Genomic DNA, 21,411 nt, shown 5'->3' on the forward strand with positions numbered 1-21,411 from the left:
ATAAAGCCGTTCCTTGCTTTGGGTGTGTCTGGTGAAATTGACATCGATCAATATTGATGGTGAAGAGCTGGGGGAGTGGGGCCGCGGAGGTTGCCGCGCTCCAGCTGGCGCTCCGGCGTGGGGAGTGGGGCCGCGGGCTTACAGCTCTCCGCTTGGCGCTCCAGACGGGGAAACGGGGTGGCAGGGCTTGCCACACTGCGGCCAGGGGAGCAGGGCCGTGGGGTTTGCCACGCTCGGGCTGACTCTCCGGCCGGGGTAGCGGGGCCGGGGGCTTCCCCCCGCTCAGCCTGGGAAGCAGGGCCGTGGGGTTGCTGCGCTCCTGCTGGCGCTCCGACCGGGGGAGCGGGGCCGGGGGCTTGCGGAGCTCCGCCCGGCACTCTGGCACCTACTAGGCTTCAATGCAATTATTCAGTCAAAGATTATTAATCCAATGAATACAGCACTATAAAGAATACGGATATTTCACCTCGCTAACTAGACAGTGAAGAGAAGGTGGTTTGGTCTGTAGCTGGTAGAAAGCTGCCAGCGTTCATCCCCAAATGAACTTTCCTTTGCTAGGGTGTCAGCCAAAGAAACTCCCTTTCAGGAGGAAAAATCCAGTGGAGCGAGTACAGGGCTGGTTTGTTATGAAAAATGTTCCCTAGACCAATAACCAAACTCAGCCACTTTTATTGTCGAAGACAAGATCAGCCAATACAGAAAGGAAGGAGTTTATACCGCACAATCTCTCTGGGATGCTTGTTTCTCCCAGCGTTTTCCATTCACCTTACACAAAACGGCTGGTTCAAAATACACCCCCCAAAGCACTTCTATGTGTAGCAGGGTTTCTAGCAAGCAAGAAAGCCCAGACTCCCCTCCTAAGATCCTTTCCTTATCTCCGTTCTGGACACTGCATTTTAAGCCAGTTGTGCGTATCGTTGGCTGTGCTGGGACATCAGACAAATGTATCTTGCTTTGACTGTTTCCTGACCCACTTATGCCAAATGCTGAGTTGTCCCGGTCCGAGGCATTGTGGGACATACCAGTGAACAGCGCTGTGGAAAGACATAATATAATTCCATTACCATAACTGCCCTCGTGCTGGGGTATAACAGACTATTAGCCTGGTACGTGTATGTCTAATGTCTGTGGATTAGCTAACAGTGCCCTGCTTGGTACTGTGATGGTTATTAAATATTGAATTTAATAATGATTTAATATTATTTAAAAAAACTGAGCTGGGACGCCCCTTATCTCTGTGTTCCCTGCACCTGCAGTGCAGCGGGCGCCCCCTAGGTCTGCACAAGGGTAGAACAATCTATGTCTTGTCCTCTTCCTATGGGCCACTCCGGAGCTGGCCTGTGAGAATAACTCCAGACCCGTTGCTATGAGAAAATACTCCTCCCTCCTAATCCTGGCAGCTCTCCTGTCTCCTTCGGCCAAAGCGAACTTCAGCTGATGCACGGTGCTGTGGGACACTTAGCAAACGGGAACAGGATTATAGTAAAGGTGGAGGCCAGTTTAGGCTACCTAACTGCTATTATATTGTGCTTAGTGCTGTTTGTGCATAATGCATACTAATCTGTATATATAAATATAGTGCCTAAAATACATATTTAATAAGAGATCTACATTTATCGGTCTATTGCTATGGCTATATCTGTGCTAACCAGCATATACTGGTTAACAGGACTGTCCCTGCATAGGTCACCCTTACCAGTAGGCCTCACCACTTTTTAAGCTTCTTAAGGCCGGCATAAGCACCAGCTGGCTTCTCTGCCTCCTTGTACTCATCCTGGCCATCGTGACGACACACGGGAGTTGCGATGTCGAAAACATTGCGCTGACGCCTTGCTGCCTCTCAGTGGTAGAAGAAGCCACACACGTGGTGCCCTCCGGGTTTGCGCTGCTGAAAGTCCAACCCGTATTGCTGGGCCCTACATTATTCGCCTGCATCCCAGGCTTCAGAGAGCTTCCGCCACTTTGACTTCAAGTCATTCCCAGCCTCCTCCACATTCAGAGCCTCGAGGTCTTCAGGCCAGTCCACGTCCCTAACTAATTCCTTTCAGGTGTTTTCAAGTCTGCCCTTTTAAAATCACAGGCCCTCGTGCAGGAGTCAAAGGCCGGTACGGTAAAAAGTGGCCGCCAGCACCGGCCCGTATGCAGCCAGCGTTAAAGCGCTGCCGCAGCAAAGGACCCTGCTTAGTGTTGCCGCGGCAGCGCTTTAACGTCGTCGCCGCTTCTGCCCTCCCCCGGGCCACTAACAGGGAGGGGCAGCTGCCCTGGGGCTGGCGATTTAAAAGGGCCCGGGGCTCCTGGCCACCACCGCTGCTACCGCGGCAGCAGCCAGAGCCCCGGGTGGTGCAGGCCAAATAGTGCGGCTGGGCTGGCTGGGGGAGTCTGACCCTCATCCCTGCCCCTTCTGCCCGAGGCCCTGCCGTTCCCGGGCCCCCCGTACCAGTAAGTGGTTAATGGTACTTTCACTCCTGCCCTCATGGCCGCCCGGTGTTTGTTTATCCTGCCGTTCACTCTGAACTGAATTCGTTGATCACTCAGAGCAAGGCTGGGGATGGTTTTCTACATTTTTGTACAGAGTTCTGTGCTGTCATTGACATCACAGTGTATATTATTTTTGTTACAAATATTAGCATGGTCAAAATGATTTTTAAAAATTGTATTTTTCAGTTCACTTCCTACAAGTACTGTCGTGCAGTCTGTCATGAAAGTGCAATTTACAAATGTAGGGTTTTTTGGTTACATAACTGCCCTCAAAACCAAAACAGTGCAAAACTTCAGAGCCTACAAGGCAACTCAGTCCATGCTGATGAACATCAAGACGCCGATTAGTCTTAGTGCGACCCCTAGTGGTGAAAGTAGGCAGCACAGGCCGGGAGCTACAACGCACAAGGGGCCCACAGGGTCAGTCCTGGTCCAGCAGCCACAGTAAAGATCCTTCCTTTATAGTCATCACAGCCAAGCCCAGCCCCTGCTGCCCCCGGCAGCGCCCCCTACAGCAGGTCCACCCAAATTACAGGCCACTTTGGAAACTTGTTAGCCAAGGTCTGCGAGGGAGATTTTGTGGCCGAGCTGGGAGCCACAAAAGCCCTGACCCAAAACTTAAGCCCAGCTTTAACTCTTAAGCACCAGATCATTCCTCTTCGGGCTAAGCCATGTGCTTAAAGTTAAGCACCACGCTTAAGCGCCTCACTGAATTAGGGCCTGTGGTAGGAGGACCCACACACATGTCGGCTGTGAACACCTGCATCCCTGCAGAATTCAGGGCATTTCTCAGGGATACGGGGCCTTGATTGTCCCCACCCGGTCCCTCAAGCAGATGTGGGGGGGGGGAGGGATGTACCCCAGAGCCAGATGAAGAGAAGTGGGGGAGCAGATGAAATATATGAATCTGGGAGGCGCAGGCGGGAATTTCTGCCCTGGGAAATATCCTCAGGCCATCTGTAACCAGCTGCTGGCGAAATAAAGCCAGTTAGAAAAAATCAGAGCAAGTTCTGTCAAAAAATTTTGACAAAGAAAACTGGATGAAGAATTTGCTTTTTTTTTTTTAAATGAAAAAACTCAATTCTTGGAGGGATGTTTCCTTCTTTCTCCTCCATTTCCCCTTCCTTCTTCTCAGAAGAAGAACATGGGGGATGGGGGAGAGACACGGAAAAATGTCAGTTTTGAGCATTTTTGAAAGTGGGTGGTGAAAACTACTGAAGAAACAGAACAAACAAAACCCTTCCCTTTATGAAATTCTCTTGAAAATTCTCACCAAAAATAGTTACTTGTTTTCAGCCAGCTTTAGAGACCGTGATTCCAAACCAGCAAATACTGAGCTTATGTACTTACCTTCACTGCCACGAGTCGTCCCATCGATAATTGTGGGAAGCAAGGGGAAAAACTGGTAAATTTTTTTGAAATAATTCCATTTTTGTAATAAAAATTGCTTAGGAAAAAATGATGTCCCCTTCCTCCATTTCTGTCCCATCCCCCTCCCCTTTTTCAGCCACAAACTGGGGGAAACAAGAAAAAAAAAAAGGATTTTTAATCCCACAATTTTTAACCCCAAATTTTCAAATGAAAGCGCTCACGCAAAATGTCAAAGAAAGTGCCCCTTCTTGAGACTTGCACAACTATTTCACGAGAAACATTTACAAATTTCGAACCTTGTCTGCTAGGCTAAATGGTGCTAACATCAAGCGCTTGTGTCGCAGTGTTCGTGAGTAGATCCCGAAGCACTTGAGAAAGGGAGAGAAGTATCGTTATCACCGTTTTATAGATAGGGAAACTGAGGCACAGAACGGTGATGGGACTCACCCAAGGCCAGCCAGCAGGCCAGTGCCAGAGGCAGGAATGGCAGTGAGGTGGGCTGGGGCTCAGTCTAGTGCTTAATTCACTAGCTCAAATAATACACTACAGCTAGTTATTTCTGCATTACTTTCTTTTCATTTTAATGCTCCCTTGTGGCAGAGGTTGAGCGGTAGGTGTTTTATTGACAGACTGGGCCATCTCTTTACATAATGACCTTCTCCAGGGGGTGCAGCAGTATGGGGGACTTGAACCCATGATTTCAGGCTGTATAATCATGCGCCTGGCAATGATTCCAGCTAAAATGTCATCTTTGAGAGCGGTGCTTCAACACCAGACATGTGGCCCTGTTATACGATAGCGCCACTCGAAGGGGCTACAGATCACCACCGTTTCCTATATACGTTGGCTTGGAAGGATTTGATTTGTATCGGTAAACGTCGATTTCACCGCACACGCCTGCCGACCCCTCCCCTGACTGAAAAAATAATTCCATCGATAATAATCGACACCTGCAGGTCAGCAAAGTGAGCGGCGCGCTGTTTGAGATGGTAGCACAGTTTGATTTAAGGCTATTGACTGTGTGTATTTTGACATGCGATGTCGACAATTAAAGCTTCGAATAAAGCTCCAACTCTCTGAATCTCGGGGCCTGCTGCCATTCCATAATCGTTGTGGGACACCGCCAGGGCCAGCTCCGGGCACCAGCCGGGCACGCTCGTGCTTGGGGCGGCAGATCCTACAGATCCGACCCTAGGGCGGAACGGCAGGGTGGTTTTTTGTATTTTTTTTTGGTTCCCCGATCTGGCCGCCCTGCCGGGTGCAGAGGAGGGGAGCCCTCTGCAGTAAACTCGGCAGGGCAGCCCGCGTCCTTCCCTCCCCGCCGACCGGAGCGGCACGGAGCCCTCCTCTTTTTTTTTTGCTTGTGGCGGCAAAAAAGCCAGCGCCAGCCCTGGACACCACCCCTGGGTTTCCCACAGCTGTGGACATTTAAATGGATGAAAAATGGAAATCAAAAATGCTTAAAAAACCCCTATCATTCCCCACACGCACGAACATTGACCTGGACACAAGTTCAAAAAGAAAATGCTTAAACCCCATCATTGTACACAGCTGTGGAGATTTAAATGGATAAAAACTGGGGGGGAAAAGCTTAAAATAATAATTTTGCACAACTGTGGAAAGTCAAATAAAAAAAAATGCTTAAACCTCCCCCCTGACACACACCCAATTTTACAGATCTGTGGACATTTCAATGTCTAAAAATTGGAAAAAAAAATGTCTAAAAAGCCCTCACATTTGCACAACTGTGGAAATTCAAATGAAAAACTGCTCCTCGCCCATCGTTTTGCACAACTGCAGAAGTTTCAGTTGCTAAAAATAGGGAAACAGGCTTAAAAATTAAACATTGAGACAATAAAAAATCATTAAAAATCCAGCTCTGCCGGGCCTCTGCCTGTGTCCCCCAGCTCCTGCCATGTGCCCCAGGTGTGGCCTCGACCCTGCCACCAGTGGACCCATGGTCCCGTGCCAAGCCCCACTGCAGTCCTGCCTCGATTTCCAGGGGTGTGGCTACGAAGCTACCAGGGCAGACGCCAGAGCGACAGCAGCAGACTCACAGTCGCCTGGTGCAGAGCAGCCGCTAGACAAGCCGAGAGCCCTGAAGGGTTAACGTGGGTCCCGCTCCCCCAAGGGCTGTTTGCCCTGCGGGTCGGTGACCGAAGGCAGCTCAGGGAGCGATGCCACCAGGGCCTAGGACTGAACCCTGGCCCAGAGACAGACGCAGCACGCCCAGGACTGGAGCCAAAGGGGCAGGGCCCAGTGGGGGGGGGATAGTGGCCCCCTAGACCCCCCCGCAGGAACCAGCCCCTCGAGGGGCCAGCGCCCCCCTGTGGCCTGCACCCGGGCTACGTGGGCACCATGTAAACTAGCCACCGAGGGGAGTGGGGCCTCTGCGGACGACCCCCGGGGGGCAGGCAAAGACCCACCCAGCTGGGCCTCTGTGGACGACCCCCAATCCTGCTCCCCGGGGCTGCCCCTTTAAAACCACTTACAGAGGAGACAGAACCAGTTGCCAACTATCTAATCACACAAACCCAAACACCCCTGCTCCGCCCCCTGCCCCTCCCCTTCCCTGAGGCCCCGCCCTCCTCACTTCATCCCCCCTCCCTCCATCGCTCGCTCTCCCCCCCGCCCCCCCGCACTCACTTTCACTGAGCTGGGGCCGGGGGTTGGGGGGCAGGGAGGGCGGGCTCTGGGCTGGGGCCGAGGAGTTCGGCGTGGGGGAGCGGGCTCCGGGCTGAGCCTGGGGAACGGGGTTGGGGCTCAGGGTTTGGGCTCTGGGAGGGAGTTTGGGTGAGGGAGGGGCTCAGGGCTGGGGCTGGGGGTTGGGGTGCAGGAGGGGGTGTGAGCTGAAAGCTCTGGGAGGGAGTTTGGGTGAGGGAGGGGCTCAGAGCTGGGGCTGGGGGTTGGGGTGCGGGAGGGGGTGTGAGCTGAAAGCTCTGGGAGGGAGTTTGGGTGCGGGAGGGGCTCAGAGCTGGGGCAGGGGGTTGGGGTGCGGGAGGGGGTGTGAGCTGAAAGCTCTGGGAGGGAGTTTGGGTGCGGGAGGGGCTCAGAGCTGGGGCAGGGGGTTGGGGTGCCGGAGGGGGTGTGGGGTGAAAGCTCTGGGAGGGAGTTTGGATGAGGGAGGGGCTCAGGGCTGGGGCTGGGGGTTGGGGTGCGGGAGGGGGTGTGAGCTGAAAGCTCTGGGAGGGAGTTTGGGTGCGAGAGGGGCTCAGAGCTGGGGCTGGGGGTTGGGGTGCGGGAGGGGGTGCAGGCTCCAGGAGGGGGCTCAGAACTGGGGCAGGGGGTTGGGGTGCGGGAGGGGGTGTGGGGTGAAAGCTCTGGGAGGGAGTTTGGGTGCGGGAGGGGCTCAGAGCTGGGGCAGGGGGTTGGGGTGCGGGAGGGGGTGTGGGGTGAAAGCTCTGGGAGGGAGTTTGGGTGAGGGAGGGGCTCAGAGCTGGGGCTGGGGGTTGGGGTGCGGGAGGGGGTGTGGGGTGCAAGCTCTGGGAGGGAGTTTGGGTGCGGGAGGGGCTCAGAGCTGGGGCAGGGGGTTGGGGTGCGGGAGGGGGTGTGGGGTGAAAGCTCTGGGAGGGAGTTTGGGTGAGGGAGGGGCTCAGAGCTGGGGCAGGGGGTTGGGGTGCGGGAGGGGGTGTGGGGTGAAAGCTCTGGGAGGGAGTTTGGGTGAGAGGGGCTCAGAGCTGGGGCAGGGGGTTGGGGTGCGGGACGGGGTGTGGCCAATGGGAGCTGTGAAGTCAGCTTTTGGGGTGGGGCCAATGCACAGACCCACCTGGCCCCCCGCCTAGGGCAGCAGGGACGTGCCAGCAGCTTCCGGGAGCCAGGCAGGGATCCTGCCTTAGCCCCGCTGCGCCGCCGGACTGTCAGCCCCTAAAATCTCCCAGACTGGCTGCTGCCGCCTCAGGGGGATGGAGCCCTGTTCTGGGAGACTCCTGGCCAATCCGGGAGGGTTGGCAACCCTGCCCTCCTCTCAGCCATCAAGGCCCCCCTGGCACCCCCCATCCCCCCATGCTAGGGATTCTGTACACCCCATTACCCCTCCCCCCGTACCCGGCGACCGCACCCTGCCCCCCAAGCCAGGGGTCTGTGTGCGGTGCTGATAACCAGCCCTACACGCAGCTTCGGTGCAAGCTGAGCCGTAAACACCACGTGCGAGTTCACGACGGCCCCAGTCCCCTAGAGCAGCCGACATGGATCTCGTGTGCCAACCCCCCGCCCTGCTTCCCACTGGTTAATGCTGGACAGTGACAGGGTTAGGCCACCCCTCCGGCCTCCTTAGACCATCTAAATTAATACAGCAGGGCCCCCTTTCCCGGGAATTGTGCCCCCAGTCCCCCTCCCCCCAATTCCAGGGGCTCTGTGTGCCCCCCTCCCCCATGCCAGGAGCTCTGTACCCCCCCATTCCCCCTCCCCCAATGTCAGGTGTTCTGTGCCCCTCCATCCTCCCTTCCCCATGCCAGGGGCTCAGTGCCCTCTCATTCCTCCTCCCCCCAATGCCAGAGGCTCTGTGCCCCCCCATCCCCCCCTCCCCCAAATGTTAGGGTCTCTGTGTGCCCCCATCTCCCCATGCCAGGACTCTGTGCCCCCCATACTCCCTTCCTCATGCCAGGGGGCTCTGTGCCCCCCCCCATTCTCCCTCCCCCCAATGCCAAGGGCTCTGTGCTTCCCCCTTCCCCCACCCCCCAATGCCAGAGGCTCTAGGGTTGCCACCTCTGAGATACAAAAACCCAGGACACCCAGGATGATCCTGAGCCCGTGACACCGGCCGCCTGGCCACATGCACAGAGCGTCCTCACAGATTTCCCAGGCACCGCGATCACAGAGAAGGGGCCAACCTGGGCAAACCTGGCACCCCTCGGCTCTGCGTGCCCCCACACTCTCCCTGTGCCAGGGTCCCCCCTTGTCCCAGTTCACCGTCACCACCTCCCAGCGGAGGGCTGTCCTCGGCCCCTCCGATCCATCGAGAAAGCGACTGCCGCAAACCCGGCACCTGTCCCCCCAGCCCGCTGCAGGTGCCGGGCGTCACCCTGGCCCACGGAGCCAGCGCCCAAGACCTGAGTCAAACCCAGGGCAGTGCACTGAGCTGCCCATGGGCATGTGATGAACACAGCATCCAGCCCTTACATTTCTGCAGGGCCTCCGTGTTGATGTTCCAAAGCCTCCGTCTAATATCCTGCCTGCTTCCAATTTGGTCTGGGTGACGCTAATTGCAACATCACCCTCGCCTCTGTGGATAACTGCCAACCTCCGGCCAGAACTTTTCCTGAGTCAGAGACCCCTGGCTCACAGCACAGTCCGGCTCCGTCCCCGGCACCATGAAGACACCTCTCCTCTTCTGCCTTCTCTCGGCCCTGCTGGAGACAGGTGAGAACGGGGTCTCGGGGGTCTTGCAACCCCTGCCCGGTGCTGACAGAAAAAGACCCACCCTGGAATAGTTGTTCTGGAGGGGAGGAGCATGTCCCAACGCTGAGATCTTGCCCCTGGGCTGGGGGGCTGCTCGCCACCTGTCCTGTGGGGGGGAAATTCTCCCCACCGATCTTTTCTGGGGAGATGGGGACCTCCAGCTCCCACCGAGCTCTAGGAGAGGGAAAGATTTCTCCCCCTTTCTCAGCTACCTCACTCGGTTTTGCAATAGAGGGAGGGACGACACTGGCACAAAACCAAGACATTCAGGGCCAGATCCCCGCTGGGGTCAATGGCTCGTAGCTCCACTGGAGTCAATGGGAATGGAGAGAGTGGAGTGAGGGCTGTGTACAGAGGAATCATGTTGACTTTCCTTCCACAGGGACCTGTGTTTCGTGTGAGGTTTGCTACAGCACACATGACAGCTGTACGGGCGATCTCCAAGTCTGCAATGAGCGAATGGACTCCTGTGGGATCATGAAAACAGAAACCATAATAGGTGGGTGCAGGAGACCTTGAACCAGCCCCGAACACAGTTTGATTCGGAGTCAGCCCTCCTTCATTCTCGTCCCAGTACCCGGAGGTGCGCCTGGTCTAGTGGGTTAGAGCAGGGGGCAGGGAGCCAGGACTCCTGGGTTCCATCCCTGGCTCTGGGAAGGGAGTGGGGACTAGTGAGTTAGAGTAGCAGGGGCGGGGAGCCAGGACTCCTGGGTTCCATCCCTGGCTCTAGGAAGGGAGTGGGGACTAGTGAGTTAGAGTAGCAGGGGCAGGGAGCCAGGACTCCTGGCTTCTATCTTCAGATCTGGAAGGAGACAGCGATCTAGAGGGTGGGGTGGAAGCAGCAGTGGGTATCAGCATTCCTGGTTCTATACTGAGCTAGGGTGAGTCATTCCTCCTGTGCGCCATGCCTCAGTTTCCCCATCTTTAGCTTGATCACACATGTGAAGAGTTGTGATGGGGAGGCGGAGACAGCAACACCAGCGAATGAAGCCTCATCTCCTCTTCCTCCCATGCAGGCGAGATTAAGAGTCCTGCCGTTTTCAAGTCCTGCGTGTCCTCCAGCCAGTGCCGCCTCAGTCCTCTTTCCATGACTTTTGGGAACGGGATCTCTGTGACCACGATCATCGCCTGCTGTGTGGGACGGGCCTGTAAAACAGCCTCCGTTACCGGTACCCAGCTCCATCTCTGTCTCCCTGCTCCTTCTCCCTCCAGCTCTTCCCGTTCTTCTCCTCCTCCCTCCAGCCCTGCAGGTGGCTCTGTGGGAGGATGGAAAAGGGATTATGAAAGAATCCATTGGGGCTCCCCATGAAATAACACTCAGCCCCTGGGAGTAGTCCTCCCACCCTGCAGGGGGTGCCCATTGAATAACACTGAGCCCCTGGGAGTAGTCCTCCCACCCTGCAGGGGGTGCCCATTGAATAACACTGAGCCCCTGGGAGTAGTCCTCCCACCCTGCAGGGGGTGCCCATTGAATAACACTGAGCCCCTGGGAGTAGTCCTCCCGCCCTGCAGGGGGCGCCCATTGAATAACACTGAGCCCCTGGGAGTAGTCCTCCCGCCCTGCAGGGGGCGCCCCATTGAATAACACTGAGCCCCTGGGAGTAGTCCTCCCACCCTGCAGGGGGCGCCCCATTGAATAACACTGAGCCCCTGGGAGTAGTCCTCCCGCCCTGCAGGGGGTGCCCATTGAATAACACTGAGCCCCTGGGAGTAGTCCTCCTGCCCTGCAGGGGGCACCCCATTGAATAACACTGAGCCCCTGGGAGTAGTCCTCCCGCCCTGCAGGGGGCGCCCCATTGAATAACACTGAGCCCCTGGGAGTAGTCCTCCCGCCCTGCAGGGGGTGCCCATTGAATAACACTGAGTCCCTGGCTGGGTGGTGTTAGTGGGCGGGGCTTTAGGCTCCTGCCAGGTGTGAACCCAGCTGGCCCCACCCAGGGCGGGATCCAGGGCTCCCTGCTGCAAACCCCTCCCCCGCCCCTGCTGCCCCCGGCCTCCCCAGAGCTACGGCTCCCCCTGCAGGGGGCACCCGGGGCTGAGCTGTGCAGCCCCCAGCTGCTCTCCCTGCCCCGACGCCTCCTGGGGCTCGTCCCCCGAGCTGACTGCGTTTGCTCCGCTTCTTCCTAGTGCCCCCGGCTAACACCACCCTGAACGGCCGGAGCTGCCGCGGCTGCTACTCTATGTTTTCCCATCACTGCAGTGAAGAGCTCGTCGCCTGTACAGGAGCCCAGACCCAGTGCATCCATATCAGCGGCACCGTGAAAAGCGGTAATGGCCCTTTGGCTGGTTCTCCGTTCAGGTTTCCCCATCCGGGAGGGAGCCACGCACACAGGCAATCCCCTGTGGTGGGGAAGAGTTGGGCAGAGTCTCAGCACTCCTGGATTCTGTCCCCATGATTTCTCCTCACTGTACCTCTGTTTCCCCTACACACCCGTTGGGGTTTTATTTTAGAATTCATAAGAGGGTGGAGACAGGTGACAAGGAAGGTCTGGAAAAGCCTGCGGAGAGAAGGGAAACAACTGGGGCTATTTTTCCTTGGCGACATGATAGAACATGTGAAATTATGATTGTGAAAGAGGAGCACAGAGCTGAACAAATAAGGGAGCTAGCTAGATAGCTAGATCTTCAGTTCTATGGCAACACCAGAAATTGGAAGAAAATAGTTGTTTCCGGTCTAATAGAAAATTATTTTTTTGGCACTTTCAACAAAATGAAAAGTCAGAAAAAGTTTCATTTTGGGTCAAACGAAACATCTGGTTTTGATTTTGAGGGGTTGTTAGTGTTGTTTAAGTCTTTTTTAAAAAAGAAAATGTTGGAAGGAACAGTTGTTTTGAACCAAAAGAGTGAAAAAATTCAATTTTTTTTCCAGAGTTTGTTTTTTATGGGGTTTCTTCCTACTGAAACAATTCGGTGACTTTGAATCCACAAAATGTTTCGAAGTAGTCAAATTTGCATTTTTCACTGAAAAAAAATTTCAGCTGAACAATGTCACTGAGCTCTAGAGCGGGGAGGTGGAGAACTGCTGAACGCCCGCGGTCACAGGATAGGACGTAGCGAACGTTCAATGAAATTGAAAAGGGACAAGTTCATTATGATTAAAGGAAACACACTGATCGGGAACGACCCACCCCTCCACTTATATGCTCAGCCTTTGCTTATATGCTTAGAGTTTAAGAGCCCTTGCTTATAAGCTTAAAGCTTAAAATAGTGAAATTAACCCTTTGCCCTGCTAGGCCCAAGGCCTATAAGGCCTATAGCTAAATAATTGCTATGTAAGAGCAAAGGTTGGAACTTCTGTAAAACTTGTTTATCTGTACAAGGGGCATCGGGGAGGAGGGGGGAGGGAAGAGACCAGAGAAAGGGGAACTGAGGAAAGGAACAAAGAGAGCCCATATGCGCCAGCTCAGCCAGAATGTGGCGAGAGCCTTATCCAATGTAACCGCAAAGGAGGGGTCTTAGAACAGGCAGACCACCAACGTAACTGCCAAAGAACAGTAACAGGAAAAAGCCTAATATAGAAAATATTAGTCTAGCTTGCTTGTTTTGCACACGTTCATTCCAAATAAGGCAAAATATATTGAGTGATAGTTTGTGATTTTAGCCTTTAGAAGCTTGATAAAATTTGTAATTGAGGGAGAGCAAATAACCCCTTGCATGGGGACATGCTATCTCTCCCTGCACGCATGCTTGTATGAAAATAAAGGAGCCTCAGGCTGTCTGATCCAAAATCAACGGTGTGGTAAATTTTCCACAACAACACTCTCCAATCAATAAACCGTTAGTCTGTGGAACTCCCCACCACAAGAAATTGCCGTGGTCAAGGTTGAGCAAGATTAAAAAAGGGATTGTATGCTTATTGGAGTGATCATAATAAATGATCGGAAAAATGTTGGCAGGGATATTAAACCTCCTCTTTCAGGTCTTAAGGTGATCTCTAGCTATTAGCAATCAGGACGAGACCTAGAGTAAGAGGAGATTATCCCACATGTTGGGTGGTATTGATCCCTTTCTCTGCAGAATCTAGTGCTGGCCACTGATGGAGACGGGATACTGCTGTGGTGTCTCTAGAACCTACTGTTTTACAAATCAAAAGTAATACAGAAAAAATGATGGCACAAACACACCATCCCGGGGACTCCTGCAGAAATCCCCCAGCTGGTTTGCCTTGGAGGTCCCAGAGATATTTCTTTCTTCCCTGGTCCCAACATGCCAGGTTCTGTACAGACCTCTTGACTGGGAGCTTCTTAAGGATCCCACAGCTGACACCAGCAGTGAGCTACACCATTGCCAGGTGAATGGTGGGACTAACACAGGCCTGCTCCAAAGTTCATTAGGGATCAGGGCCCTACATGACTTGCCCAGAGGTCCACAGACTGAGACTACATCAGAGCAGAGGAGGAGAGACTGTTGGGGGCAGGTCTAGATGGGCAGCAGAGAGTGGCGCAGAGGCGGAGGGGGAGGGTGTCATATAGGGTCAGAGCCGCAAGAGGCCATAGGTCCCCAGACACTGACCCCCCTGTTTTGTCCCCCACAGGTGAGGCAACCGTGCACACCACCATGAAAGGCTGCGCCACCGAGTCTGCCTGCACCAATATACAACAATCCAAAGGGAGCTTCGTGGGGGTCAGTGCGGATCTCGCCACGGCCGAATGCAGACCAGCCTCCCATGTGCCCAGCATGGCTCCGGAACCAGCCAGACTCATCCTCCCAACCCTCGTTACCGTCCTGTTGGCGAACGTCCTCTCCTGATCCCCACTCCTGCGGCACAGCCACGCTGCCCCGGATAACCACACTGCAGGTGGCGAGCGTAGCCCTGCCAAAGGATCCCATGCCCAGCTCGAATTCACTGCCCCTTTCGTGGGATTAACTGAATAAACCACACAGGAGAAAATTGTCCTGTGTGTGTGTCTGTCTGTAATCATGAATCTCAGATACTGTGTGTCTGTCTGTGTGCCGTTGAGAATGTTGGACTCTGGGTTTGTGAACGCATGAGTCTCATATTGTGTGTGTCTGTGTGTCATCATGAGCCTTGGACCGTGTGTGCGCATCTGTGTGTGTGACAGCAAGTCTTGGATCATGCGTGTGTAACCATGTCTTGGACTGTGTGTGTGTGTAAGGCTTGGATTCTGTGTTTGTGTGTGGTGTGTAGAATCCCGAGTCCTGGATTGTGTGTGTAAGCGTGAGTCTTGGATCATGTGTCCGTCTGTGAGATAGTGAGTCTGCGGGTGTGGGTGTGGGTGTGTCTGGGATTACGTGTGTGTGTTTGTGATGATCGGACTGATTTCCCCATTTTTAATTTTAGCAGGGGTCGTGGGGCTATCAGAAATCACACCCACCCTCCTACAGACCCTAGAGTCTGTTGGAAAATGGGGTTTGTTTACTGGGGTGGAGGTGGTATTTCTTAAAATAGTCCACATTTTTTGTCATAAAACTGAAAAATGTTCAGCTGAAAAACCTCATTTTTTTTAATTGTAAATATATTTTTTTTGTGGCAGGACCCACCAACCAGGGCTGGAGACCCTAAAGCAGGGATCAGCAACCTTTGGCACGCGGCTCGCCAGGGTAAGCACCCTGCCGGGCCAGGCCGGTTTGTTTGCGGGAAGCGGCAGCCAGCACATCCCTCGGCCTGCGCCGCTTCCCACAGCCCCCACTGGCCTGGAGCAGCGAACCGCGGCCGGTGGGAGCCGTGATCGGCCGAACCTGACTACGCGGCAGGTAAACAAACCGGCCCGGCCCGCCAGGGTGCTTACCCTGGCGAGCCGCATGCCAAGGGTTGCCGATCCCTGCCCTAAAGGGTTAAAGCAGCTTCCCCTCCCCCTACACCTGGGGATGCCAGGGCAGCTCTGCTTCCTGCACAGAGCACTTGTTGGAAAGATGCCGGGCACCAGGATTGAACGTTGGACTTGGTGGGGGAGAGTTAATAAACACACGAGTGTTTAACACTGGGATTAAAGGAGACGCATCTATAGCTGTGCAACATCACAGCTCCCTAAACCACTTTACAGGAGCCAGCCACGAGAGGGAGCAAAAGCCACACACTGGTTTGGATCCGGGTTACATTGGGGCTACAGTAAATCATCCCACTGAGAGGGTGGGAGGAAGCGAGAGAGCCCTCTAGGATCAAGAGAGACTCACCCACCACGGATAATGTGGATGATCCCCTAATCCTCCGGGGCTGCCCCTTTAACACCTTAGATTTAAAGAGGATAAATGAGAAGTGTTTTCTGTTGAGATGGTGTTAACCTGCAGAACTCCCGGCCATTGGAAACGGCCACCCCAGGATTCAGACATGATTGGCCATTTGGACAGACAATGTGATGATCTACAGCCTCATTAGAGAGATGGGTGTAAAACAGACACAGGCCTGCCTGTTTCTGAGCCCATTGATCACTGAGGGCATGTCTACATTATGCGCTGGGCAGCGTTCGATCCAGCAGGGGTCGATTTATCGCAGCTAGTCTAGACGGGATAAATCGACTGCCGAGCGCTCTCTCATCGACTCCGGCACTCCACCGGAGCAAGAAGTGTAGGTGGAGTTGACGGGGGAGCATCAGCTGTCGACTTACCACAGTGAAGACACCTCGGTAAGGAAATCTAAGTACGTCGACTTCAGCTACCTTATTCACGTAGCCAAAGTTGCGTAACTTAGATCGACCCCCCCATCCCCGCAGGCCTGATTGAGGAGGTAGGAAAGAGCCCTCCCCCATGGCCCAGATTATTCCATCAGTGACCACTAGGGGGCGTCATGCACCATCCCATGGAGCAACTGGGCCGGGCCCCCATCAGAGCTGGGACTGGACTAGTGTCTTCCACTCACTTGCTCTGCTCTGGGATTACCCAGAAGGAGGCAGGTATGTAAAATATAGACAGAGCCCAGCTGGTGTCAATCGACAGAGGGGGTGTCTGGGGATAGATAGATAGATAGATAGATAGATAGATAGATAGATAGATAGATAGATAGATAGATAGATAGATAGATAGATAGAGGGGGTGTCTGGGGATAGATAGATGGGGTGGAAGGGGATAGATAGATAGATAGATAGAGGGGGTGTACGGAGATAGATAGATAGATAGATAGATAGATAGATAGATAGATAGATAGATAGATAGAGGGGGTGTCTGGGGATAGATAGATAGATGGATAGATAGATAGAGGGGGTGTCTGGGGATAGATAGATAGATAGATAGATAGATAGATAGATAGATAGATAGATAGATAGAGGGGGTGTCTGGGGATAGATAGATAGATAGATAGATAGATAGATAGATAGATAGATAGATAGATAGATAGATAGATAGAGGGGGTGTCTGGAGATAGATAGATAGATGGGGTGGATGGGGATAGATAGAGGGGGTGTCTGGAGATAGATAGATAGATGGGGTGGATGGGGATAGATAGATAGATAGATAGATAGATAGATAGATAGAGGGGGTGTCTGGAGATAGATAGATAGATGGGGTGGATGGGGATAGATAGAGGGGGTGTCTGGGGATAGATAGATAGATAGATAGATAGATAGATAGATAGATAGATAGATAGATAGATAGATAGATAGATAGATAGAGGGGGTGTCTGGGGATGGATAGATGGATAGAGGGGGTGGATGGGGGGTGGATGGGGATAGATAGATAGATAGGGTGGATGGGGATAGGTAGATAGATAGATAGATAGATAGATAGATAGATAGATAGATAGATAGAGGGGGTGTCTGGGGATGGATAGATGGATAGAGGGGGTGGATGGGGGTGGATGGGGATAGATGGATAGAGGGGGGGTGGGGGGATAGATAGATAGATAGATAGAGGGGGTGGACGGGGGGCGGATGGGGATAGATTAGATAGATAGATAGAGGGGGTGGACGGGGGGTGGATGGGGATAGATTAGATAGCCAATCATTGGGCCTGGGTCTCCAATCACTCCAACTGTAGTCAACCAGAAGTAACCCTAATGGTCCATCCAGCCCAGCATCCTGTCTTCGGACAGTGGCCAATGCCAGGTGCCCCAGAGGGAATGGACAGAACAGGGCAATTATTGAGTGATCCATCCCCTGTTGTCCTGACTCAGCTTCTGGTGGCCAGAGGCTGAGGGACATCCAGACCCTGGGGTTGCATCCTTGAGCATCTTGGCTAATAGCCATTGATGGACCTATCCTCCAGGAACTTATCCAGTTCCTTTTTTGAACCAGTTATCCTTCTGGCCTTCACAACATCCCCCGGCAAGGAGTTCCACAGGTTGACTGTGCGTTGTGTGAAGAAATACTTCCTTTGGTTTGTTTTAAACCTGCTGCCTAGTAATTTCATCAGGTGATGACTGGTTCTTGTGTTATGTGAAGGGATAAATAACACTTGCTTATTTACTTGCTCTGCGCCTTTCAGGGTTTTATAGACCTCTATCGTACCCCCCGAGTCGTCTCTCTTCCAAGATGAACAGTCTCAATCTTTTTAATCTCTCCTCACATGGAAGCTGTTCCATCCCCCTAATCATTTTTGGTGCCCTTCTTTGCACTTTTCCCAATATTAATATATCTTTTTTGAGATGGAGCAACCAGATCTGCATGCCATATTCAAGCTGTGGGTATCCCATGGATTGATATAGAGGCAATATGATATTTAGTGTAAGGAGGGGTTCTCCTGCGGGTGTAGTTTAATCCACCTCTTTGAGAGGCAGGAGCTAAATCCATGGAAGAATTGGTATCTTTGTGCTTGGAGACATGGAGTGTGTGTTTTTGTGTGTGCAGGGGGGACGGGACTGAAAGTAAATATTGCCCTAAAGCCAGGGGCGGCTCTAGGTATTTTGCCCCCCCAAGCACAGCAGGCAGGCTGCCTTCGGTGGCTTGCCTGTGGGAGGTCCCCGGTCCCGCAGATTCGGCGGCCCGCCTGCGGGAGGTCCACCGAAGCCGCGGGACCAGCGGACCCTCCGCAGGCAAGCCGCCGAAGGCAGCCTGCCTGCCGCCCTCGCAGCGACTGGCAGAGCGCCCCCTGTGGCTTGCCGCCCCAAGCACACGCTTGGCGTGCTGGTGCCTGGAGCTGCCCCTGCCTAAAGCGAAGGCTTTCCGTTACCATGAGAGTCGCTCACCACTTCTCCGAGCCAGGGCCACCCAGAGGATTCCGGGGGCCCGGGGTCTTCGGCAGCGGGGGGCCCTTCCGTTCCGGGACCCGCCGCCGAAGTGCCCCGAAGCCCCGCGGCGGGGGCCCCCCCGCCGCCGAATTACCGCCGAAGCGGGACCCGCCGCCGACGCGCAGCCCGATCTTCGGCGGTAATTCGGCGGAGGGGGGCCCCGCCGTGGGTCTTCGGGGCACTTCGGCGGCGGGTCCCGGAACGGAAGGGCCCCCCGCCGCCGAATTACCGCTGAAGACCGGGCTGAACTTCGGCGGCGGGTCCCGCTCCGTCTTCAGCGGTAATTCGCCGGCCGGGGGTCCTTCCGCCCCGGAGCAGAAGCTCCTGCGCCCAGCCCCGCAAGAGTTTGCCGGGCACCCCGGAGCGAGTGAAGGACCCCGCTCCAGGGCCCCCGAAAAACTCTGGTGGGGGCCCCCGTGGGGCTCGGGGCCTGGGGCAAATTGCCCCTCTTGCCCCCCCCCTCTGGGCGGCCCTGCTCCGAGCAGAAACAGCATGAAAGCACCCAAAGGCCATTTTATCCTGGCACCTGAGCCTAGGTTGGTATGTCAGCCAGAAACCTGCAGGGGACAAGTGTCTCCTGAATCCTGTAAAAGCAGCAAAGAATCCTGTGGCACCTTATAGACTAACAGACGTTTTGCAGCATGAGCTTTCGTGGGTGAAATACCCACTTCTTCCTGAATCCTGATTACTCTCCCGCCAGCTTCAGTAAACCACGCTCCTTCTCTCCCTGTTCAGCTCTGCCTCTGGCTTGGCCTACACTACATACTCACTGCAGGATAAGTACCTCGCTCCGGGCTGCGAAAAATCCACCCCCGAGCAACATAGTGATGCTGACCTTAACCTACCCTGTTTAGCCAGCGCTACGTTGGAGGGAGAGCGTCTCCTGTCAACATCAGTCTTGCAGTGACGGAGTTATCAAGCCGACGGGAGAGCTCTCTCCAGCTAGCTTACAGTGTTTTCACCAGTGTCTTCACCAGAGACACTACCGTGGCGATCCTGTACCACAAAATGTATCATTCAAAAAGAGGGAGCCAGGCGGCTTTGACCGGGCTGAGGCGCTGATCTAAACACAGCAGGGAAGAACGGAGCCTGGATCTATGGGGGCAGGGTGCTATGGGACACTCAGAGGGGTGGGGCACTGTGGGGAATTATCCTCCCCTGCTGCAGTAAGCTTCCCTCCCCAATCTTCCCTCCCTGCCACGAATCCATAGAGACCCCACCTAGAGTGCCCCACACACGACAGTGTCCCACTGCCACCATAACCATAGAGACCCCACCCCTAAAGTGAGCCCCTTAGGCTGAGGCAGAAGGTTAGGGTGTGGGAGGGGGTACGGGCTCTGGGATGGGGGTGCGGGTTCTGGAGTGGGGCCAGAAATGAGGGGTTCAGGGTGCAGGAGCGGGCTCTGGCTGAGGCAGGGGGTTGGGGTATGGGAGGGTGAGGGTTCCTGGTGGGGGTGCGGGCTCTGGTGTGGGGTTGGGGATGAGGGATATGGGGTGCGGGAGGGGGCTCAAGATGGGCTGAGGGATTCAGAGTTCAGGCAAGGGCTCTGGATTGGGGGGAGGGGGTGAGGGCTCTGGCTGGGGGTGCGGGCTCTGGGGTTGGGCTGGGGATGAGGGATTTGGGGTGCAGGAGGCTGGGGGCAAGGGCTTCAGAGGGGGATCAGGGCTGGGGCAGGGGGTTGGGGTGTGGGAGAGGATGATGGGTGCAGGCTCCAGGCGGCGCTTACCTCAGGTGGCTCCCAGAAGCAGAAGTATGTCCCCTCTCTGGTTCCTATGCAGAGGCACAACCAGGCGGCTCTGCGCACTGCCCCATCCACATGTGCCGCCCCCACAGCTCCCATTGGCTGTGGTTCCCGGCCAATGGGAGCTGTGGAGCTGGTGCCTGAGGCGTGGCCCGGGGGCAGCGTGCGGAGCCCCTTAACTTTCCCTTTGCCTAAGAGCAGGAGGGGGGACAGGCTGCTGCTTCCGGGAGCCACGCAGAGCCAGGGCAGGTAGGGAGCCTGCCTTAGCTCCGCTGCGCCACCAACCGGATTTTCAGTGGCCCGGTCAGTGGTGCTGGCTGGGGCTGCCAGGGTCCCTTTTCGACTGGACGTTCTGGTCGAAAACCGGACGCCTGGCAACCCTGTGCAGTGTCCTTCTCCTCCCTTAACCACAAAGACTCTGACTAGAGCACCCCCCACTGCACTGACCCCCCCCATCCTGACCATAGAGTCCCCGCCTAGAGTACCCCCCCACTGCACTGACCCCCCCATCCTGACCATAGAGTCCCTGCCTCGAGTACCCCCCCACTGCACTGACCCCCCCATCCTGACCATAGAGTCCCCAACTAGAGCACCCCCCCACTGCACTGACCCCCCCCATCCTGACCATAGAGTCCCTGCCTAGAGTGTCCCACCACTGCACTGACCCCCCCATCCTGACCATAGAGTCCCCGCCTAGAGCACCCCCCCACTTCAGTGCCACCCCCATCCTGACCATAGAGTCCCTGCCTAGAGTGTCCCCCCACTGCACTGACCCCCCCCATCCTGACCATAGAGTCCCCGCCTAGAGTGTCCCACATACTACAGTGCCCCTCCTCCACCCTAACCATAGAGACCCCGCCTAGAGCACCCCCCCCACGGCAGTGTCCCTCCCCCATCCTAACCTAACTTACTCCCGATTTACACCAGGCTGGGATCAGATTTTGGCCCTTGTGGCTTTTGCCAGACATGATTCTTCCGCTTCCTGGGAGCTCCCAGTTTCCCAAGTTGTCTTATCTGCTGCTGGGATTCCCTGAACTCCCTGAACTTTTAATTCTATTTTTTTCTTATTTTTAGAGCAGCTGTTTATCCTGCCGGATCATCTAACTTCCAGCCTGACTGAATTTCTGGCCTAGTGTCAAACCTTTGTTCTGAGTCAATCCACCGATGGGGAGTGCATTTTTGCAGCTGTGATTTGGCCTCTCGGTCCAGCCCTTAGTGTTTTTCCACATGCCATTTCTTGTGTGTAGAACTTGATTCTCAAATAGTCACTAAAGGCCGGATTCGATCTCCTGTATCGTCTTTCTC

At 54.8% G+C, this 21,411-nt stretch overlaps 1 protein-coding gene and 1 long non-coding RNA gene across 3 annotated transcripts; one reads left to right on the forward strand and one right to left on the reverse strand.

The window, feature by feature from the left end:
- Window positions 1-500: 500 nt before the first annotated feature.
- Window positions 501-9,106, reverse strand: LOC123352246. 2 transcript variants are annotated; one of them, XR_006574118.1, is made up of 3 exons: window positions 8,968-9,106; window positions 3,829-4,217; window positions 501-1,888 (listed from the first exon to the last, which is right to left on the reverse strand). It is a non-coding gene; the product is annotated as an uncharacterized LOC123352246 (long non-coding RNA). The 2 variants fall into 2 exon arrangements; XR_006574119.1 differs by lacking the exon at window positions 8,968-9,106 and having other exon boundaries at window positions 501-1,034; window positions 1,697-1,888; window positions 3,829-5,412.
- Window positions 9,058-14,139, forward strand: LOC123352245 (phospholipase A2 inhibitor gamma subunit B-like). The gene is made up of 5 exons (XM_044992097.1): window positions 9,058-9,207; window positions 9,629-9,745; window positions 10,263-10,415; window positions 11,374-11,514; window positions 13,781-14,139. The coding sequence occupies exons 1-5, from the start codon at window positions 9,159-9,161 to the stop codon at window positions 13,993-13,995; spliced, it is 675 nt and encodes a 224-aa protein (XP_044848032.1). The 5' UTR covers window positions 9,058-9,158; the 3' UTR covers window positions 13,996-14,139.
- The last annotated feature ends 7,272 nt before the right edge of the window (window positions 14,140-21,411 follow it).

This window comes from Mauremys mutica, chromosome 17 (genome assembly GCF_020497125.1).
Source record: "Mauremys mutica isolate MM-2020 ecotype Southern chromosome 17, ASM2049712v1, whole genome shotgun sequence".
NCBI lineage: Eukaryota > Metazoa > Chordata > Testudines > Geoemydidae > Mauremys > Mauremys mutica.